Genomic DNA, 6,879 nt, shown 5'->3' with positions numbered 1-6,879 from the left:
TGTTGAATGAGTCTGCCCGCGTGCTTTCATCTGAAGTGCTGGGGTTACAGGCACGCGGCACCATGCCTGGCTGGCTGGCGGGTTGGTTTCTTCTTCTTGTTGTTGTTTTGCATTTTTACCCAAATCCTTCTCAACTTGCCCTTTCTCCAGGCCCCTTGAAGCTGCTGTCAGAGCCACCGTCACAAGGGGCACAAAGCCCGCGTCGGAGCTGCCATGAGAACAGAGCCCACCCGTGCAGCAGGTGAGAAAGTCTCCTTTGACTCTGACACGTAAGAAATTCCTCTGTGGTATACCTGGTCTCACCATTCAAAAACCAACATGCACCCGGGAGGTGGTGGCGCACACAACTAATCCCAGCACTCGGGAGGCAGAGCCAGGAGGATCTCTGTGAGTTCGAGGTCAGCCTGGTCTACAGAGCAAGATCCAGGACAGGCACCAAAACTACACAGAGAAACCCTGTCTCAAAAAACCAGAAAAAAAAGTCAATGTGCAGACTTATATACTGAAAAACAGACTCAGAAATGTTCCATCAAGAACTCAAGCAGGGCCTCGGTGGCCCACACCTTTAATCCCAGCACTCAGGAGGCAGAGGCGGGTGGGTCTCCAAATTTGAGGCCAGCCTGGTCTACAGAGCTAGTTCTAGGACAGCCAGGGCTACACAGAAAAACCCTGTCCTGAAAAACAAAAACCAAAACAACAACAAAACAAACTCAAGATGCAGTGGGCTGGGGATGTGGCTCCGCTGGGTAGACTGCTTGTTGAACAGGCATGAGGCCTGTGGGTTCAAGCTCCACCATCACATAAACCCATGTGGGGTAAGTGGCGCAAGCTAAATAGTGCATGTGAGGCCAGCCTAGTCAGTCAGTTCATCAGTGAATCATTCAATAAATAGAGCTCAAGACACACCCACTTCTTAAGTGCTAGGAAAAGCCAGGTACAGGAGTGAGGGGACATTTGGTACTCTGAATGTCTACTTCCTATGAGAGTGACCAGTGGTGAGTCATGAGCCATCTGGTAGCCCAAGAGAGCCGTCAGGAGGTCCCAGGAAGCAGCTGACCAGGAGCTTCCCATGGCCTTCTCACCCTTCTTTCCACTTCAGAGGCTCCTCCTACTCCAGGTCTGTTTACCAAGGTCACCTGCAGGGGTGTGGGGTTGTGAGGGCCACAATCATGCTCAGATGGTCTATGTGACAGGACCTAGTGTCCATAGAGAAGACCTGAAGGCTTAGGTGGGCCTGATCAGGTGGCAAGGGACAGAGAGAGCCACACCAGGGAATCTGTGGCTGGACCATGTGGTATTGTGAAATGCCAGGGCCCAGGTTGGTCCCAGATTGTGTTTATTGTAGTTTTCAGTAAGATTGTGTGGGTAGGGGTGGAGGACAGAGATGGAGTTCTGAACTGGGATCAAGCGGTGAACTGGAGACAGGACAGAAGGACAGAGGGGTGACTGAACCAGGGAGTGAACAGACTCCCATGTGTGGCTGAGGGTGCTTTGCTTTCACGGTGGTGAGGGAGCTGTCCAGGTGAGGAGTTGTCTAAAGACCTGCAGCTGCCTGTGGCTCAGTCCTCACCCTCACTGCCTGCTGGTTCTGATGCCAAGATTTGACACTGGGGTCCAGGGCAGCTCACCACCTCTGGAACCTCAGTCTCAGTTTCTCTATCCAGATGTGATAACAGCATGCCTTGGGTGGTGAGTAAGGGCACCCGGATTGTGAGAGGACAGCATCTCACACCCACTATCAAAAAGGAATAAAAAAAAAAAAAAAAAGACAGATGCTGGCTAGCCCTGAGCATTGTGGGTGGGGATGTAAAACGGAGCAGACACTATGGGAAGTAGCCCAGGGTTCCTCAAGAGAAAACACAGAGTGGCCACGTGACCTAAGTAAGCTTGCTTTTGTGCATACCCAAAAAGGAGACAGCAGGGACAGAAGTCAGAGTACACCTGTGCTCACAGAAGCATTATTCATAGTAGCCCAGTGGTGGCAAGCAGCCTAGGGTCCATGGATACATGACGGATAGTGGAGTGTATGTGCACTGTGGAATGTCATCCTGCACGGAGTGGCTTGATGGGGTGCTATTCGCTATTCTGTCTTAAAAAGAAGAGATGCTCTGACATACCCTACAAGGTGGATGAACCGTGAGGACACTACGCTCAGTAGAGTAAATCTGCACTAATGAAGACTCTATTTATGTGAGCCCCTCTGCAGGGTTAGGGAGAATGGGGGAAAGGGAACTGGGGATGGGAGTATCAGTGTTTCTAGAAAAGCTTTGGTCTGCAGACTGAGAAGTGTCCAGAGGTGGGTAGTGGCTGGGTTCAGCACCGTGGATGTACTTAGTGATAGTGAACTGCATGCTGGGCAATGCCTCAGATGGAATGTTTTGTACTATGTGCATTTCATCAGAATTTTAAAAAAGCAAGCCTGGAAAATCATGAGTTGCATAAGAAGGTATCAGGCTCTGTGTCTGGGGACAAGCCACCTTCTTGACAAGGAGCCCTCACCTGAGGGACAGTACAGTTCTCAGCTGACATCTGTGACCACTGTGACATCTCATATGACCATTCATATGGCCAAAGTTGCCCTTATGGAATCTGTCCAGGCTGAGGATGATGACGTGGGCAGCTGAGGTCACAGGGAGTCTGCGACAGCTGGCCAGAACACCCAGAGCCATGCCAGCATGTGGGACACATTATTTCTCTGGACAGTTGGATGTCCATGTAGAGGTCAAGGGATTAACGGGCCCTGAATTCCTGTGGGAGGCCAAGCAACAGATATCAACCTGGGACCAGAAGACAGTGTCCCTGAGGCCCTTAAATCAGAGCCAGGGCATGGCTGAGGGTTTTGCCACCAGATGGCCACTGCGGCCAGAGAAAGAAGGACCACAGCACTCAAGGCCTGGGGCTGATGCCTGTCCTAGCCAGTCTCTGGTCCCACTGGCTCCCTCCAGCTGGAGTCCTTTTGAACTCCTGACGTGTCTAGTCTGGAGTCTGTGGAGCTTCTATTTTATTTAAAATGTTTATTTATTATTTGTGCGTGCGTGCGTGCGTGCGTGCGTGCGTGCATGTGTGTGTGTGTGTGTCTAACAGGCATGTGTTTGCCATAGTGCACATGTTGAAGGTCAGAGAATAACTTCCAGGAGTTGGTTCTCTCCTTCTCCTGTGGGATCCTGGGATCAAACTCAGGTCACCAGGCCTGGCAGCAGGTGCGTTTTACCTGCCGAGTCAGCTCTCCACTCCCGCCACCACTGAGTGTCTTAACTTTTTCTTGGTATGATAAATCTCCCTGGGGGGTTTCCCTAGACTCCCATCCACCTTGCCATTTCTGTCTCACAGGAAACACCACGCTGGGGTCCTCTGAGACCTGCCACACACCCTATGAGGAGAGCAGAGTGGTCCTGATGGTGGTGTACAGCGCAGTGTGCATGCTGGGCCTGCCGGCCAACTGCCTCACTGCATGGTTGACACTGCTGCAGGTGCTGCAGAGAAACGTGCTAGCGGTCTACCTGTTCTGCCTGTCACTCTGCGAGCTGCTCTATATTAGCACGCTGCCACTTTGGATCATCTACATCCGGAACCAGCACAGCTGGAGCCTGGGTCCGCAGGCCTGCAAGGTGACGGCTTACATCTTCTTCTGCAACATCTATATCAGCATCCTCTTGCTGTGCTGCATTTCCTGCGACCGCTACCTGGCAGTGGTCTACGCACTGGAGAGCCGAGGCCACCGCCACCAGAAGACGGCCATCTTCATTTCTGCCGGTGTGTTTGCTCTTGTTGGACTGGTGAACTACCCGGTGTTTAACCTACCGATGGAGAAGAGCTCCTGCTTTGAGCCCCTGAGGGTGAACGCTACCATAGCCACCTACCACTACCTGCGGTTTACCTTTGGCTTCGCCGTCCCTCTCGGCACTCTAGCGTTCACCAATTACCGAGTTTTCAGGAGCATCAAGCTGAGCACGAGCCTGAGCGCGGCCCAGAAGGCTAAGGTGAAGCACGTCGCCATCGCGGTTGTCGCCATCTTCCTGGTCTGCTTTGCCCCCTACCACCTGGTGCTCCTCGTCAAGGCTGTCAGCTTTTCCTTCTTCAGGGGAGCCATGGATGCTGTGTGTGCCTTTGAAGGCAGACTGTACACCGTCTCCGTGGTGTTCCTGTGCCTGTCCACAGTTAATAGTGTGGCCGACCCCATCATCTATGTGCTAACTACAGACCATTCTCGACAAGAAGTGTCCAGAATCCACACGGGGTGGAAAAAGTGGTCCACAAAGACGGAGGTTACATACTTAAAGGACTCAGAGGAGACACGCTCACCCACAGCGCTTGCACACACCTACACCTTCCCCAAGCCTGTGCATCCTCCAGGGTCACAGCCGGCTGAGCCGGGTTTACAGTGCTCCGCAGAAAGACTGCCTGAGGAATTCTGCTAAGCCCATTATGCCTCAGGGGAGGATGCTAAGCCTGGAAACCAGCACCAGTCACACATATTCCTGGTCCTTTGAGCCACCACCTGGAGTGTCCACCGCATGGCAGATGCCTTCCTGGAAGATACACTGCTGATCTTTCCTTCCTAAGGCCACTCAGCTCCGTAGGTATCTACTCCTTGGATGTCCAGAACCTCCAGGCTCTCCTATGTGGAAAGTGGCCGTGTTTTGAGAGCACCTTAGGCTGCCAGGGACTCAGGCAGGATGTGGCTGGGAGGAGAGCCATCGGCGGGGCACTTCGCAGAGCACTGGATGATGACTTTATTTCCTATGCTTCCCTGCATTGTCCAGTGGCTACTGCAGTATATATTGGGGCTTTCCACAGAGGTAGACATGGCCTGCATCTAAGGTTACCATCATGCTGCCTAGGGGCTGTGACACAGCCAAAGAGCCATAGGGGATAGGAGTCCAACCCCAAGGGCTCCCAGTGGGGCTTGTTCTGCGTAGACATAATTGTCTTCTAGGGGAGCCATGGGGCATGGTGGCCAGTTGCTCCAGCTCCTGGTAGCCCCATATATCCTCCCTAGGGAGCCCTCTACCATTTACTTTAGGAAGTGCTAGTGGGCACCCCAGAAAGAGGTTGGCATAGCTGCTAGCAAATAAGGGGGCATCTGGCATCTGGCATGCCTTTCTGTGCCTTGCGACTTCTGGCCTTGGCGTCGCAGGGGAAGTAGGCTGGGACTCCAGAAAGGGCAAGTCAGGAGCAAGCCTCTCTGCCCCGTTTTCTCCAGCGTTGGATCAGAGACAAAGACCTCAGGGCTCTGAGTCAAATCCCAGCTACTCCTTAAGAGCCTTGTCTCGGCCCAGTCATACGCATACTTTTGTTAGCTACCTCACCGGGTCACTCACCGTTGGGGCTGACCACCCTCTTCCCCAAGAGACTCCCAACATACTTGGAGTACAAGGGCTATAGGCAGCGAGCTTAGCGGGCTTTGGAGCCGATGCCGCGGAAGCGCGCCCTCACAGGGGTCGTACAGAGATGGTGATACGTGACATCCGAGGTTATCTTTTGTTCTTCATTGTAAGAAGTACTGAGAAAACCTGAGAATAAAAACACAAAAACAGACGTTGATCCTAACCTCCTTTTGTTATTGTTGCTTATCTTTTATGTTTTTGAGACAGGGTTTCCTGCGGCTCACTAGCAGAGGATGAGCTGGGACTCCTGATCCTCCTCTGTCACCTCCCAAGGGCTGGGATCACAAGCACCAGCTCCTAACTTCCTCTTTTGTGGGTTTTTTTTTGTTTGCCTCTGTGTGTGTGTGTGTGTGTGTGTGTGTGTGTGTGTGTGTGTGTGTGTGTGTCATGTATGGAGGCCAAAGGTTAACACCTGATGTCATCCTCCTTTGCTCTCCACTGTATTTATTGAGACAGGGTCTCACACTGAACCCAGAGCTCACCAATGTGGCTAGACTAGTCAGCCTACTTGCTCCAGGAATCCCTATCTCTGCTTGGCAAGCAGAAAGGCAGTCCAGGCAGGCCACCATGCATGTCCTCGTGCCTCAGCTTTTTGCTTTTGTTTTTTTCTCTGTGTAACAGCCCTGGCTGTCCTGGAACTGTCCCTGTAGACCAGGCTGGCCTCAAACTTACAGAGATCCACCTTCTTCTGCCTCCCAAGTGCTGGGGTAAAAGGCGTGCGCCACCACACCCGGCCCCGGTCTCCGCTTTTATGTGGGTGCTGGGGTCCCAACTCCTGTCCTCATTTGTGAAGCAAACACTTTTTGAACTGACCCATATTCCCAGCCTCTCTATTTCCTTTTGTTTGTTTGTTTGTTTTAAGACAGGGTTTCTCTGTGTAGTTTTGGTGCCTGTCCTGGATCTCGCTCTGTAGATCAGGCTGGCCTCGAACTCACAGAGATCCACCTGGCTCTGCCTGCTGAGTGCTGGGATTAAAGGTGTGTGCCACCACCACCCAGCCTATTTCTTTTTTAAAATAAGACATTTTTACCTCTCTAGGTAGACATTTTTTCCTGTTGGAGGGCCAAACCTAGGACTGGAAGATGAACCCTTGGAATATGGGGACCAGGACCAAGGACTCTAAGTGTGTTCCGGCAGTGGTGAAGGACAGGCAGGTGGAGCAGGCTTTGGAGCATCATGGTTTTGTATTGCCCTTAGCAAAGTGAAACTGAACAGTGTCTCATTCCCGTAGCCATCCACAAAGGAGAGCCTGGCGAGGGACGGACGCCCTGTTTTCTCTAAAGCACTAATCTGACCCCACTCTGGGCTGGGGCCTCCTCCATCCTTCCTCCACAGGCCCCAGATGCCCTTTCTGGCAGCTTCTACCTGCCTTAGCCCCTCTCCTCCCTTCAGCCTTAGGGCTCTGACATCACCCCTGGGCTAGCATCCCCTCCAGCACTCCAGAAAAACAGTATCGTTGGAATCCTGCATGTACCATATGGGCTGGCCTGGG

The 6,879-nt window shown here is 52.5% G+C and overlaps 1 protein-coding gene across 1 annotated transcript; it reads left to right on the top strand.

Annotated features, from left to right (window-relative positions):
* Positions 1-213: 213 nt before the first annotated feature.
* On the top strand, positions 214-4,418 carry Gpr132 (G protein-coupled receptor 132). Its single transcript, XM_059279992.1, has 2 exons — positions 214-241; positions 3,331-4,418. The coding sequence occupies exons 1-2, from the start codon at positions 214-216 to the stop codon at positions 4,416-4,418; spliced, it is 1,116 nt and encodes a 371-aa protein (XP_059135975.1).
* The last annotated feature ends 2,461 nt before the right edge of the window (positions 4,419-6,879 follow it).

This window comes from Peromyscus eremicus, chromosome 14, assembly GCF_949786415.1.
Source record: "Peromyscus eremicus chromosome 14, PerEre_H2_v1, whole genome shotgun sequence".
NCBI lineage: Eukaryota > Metazoa > Chordata > Mammalia > Rodentia > Cricetidae > Peromyscus > Peromyscus eremicus.
Note: the sequence above shows the minus strand (reverse complement) of the source record. Positions and strands in the feature narration are given on the sequence as shown.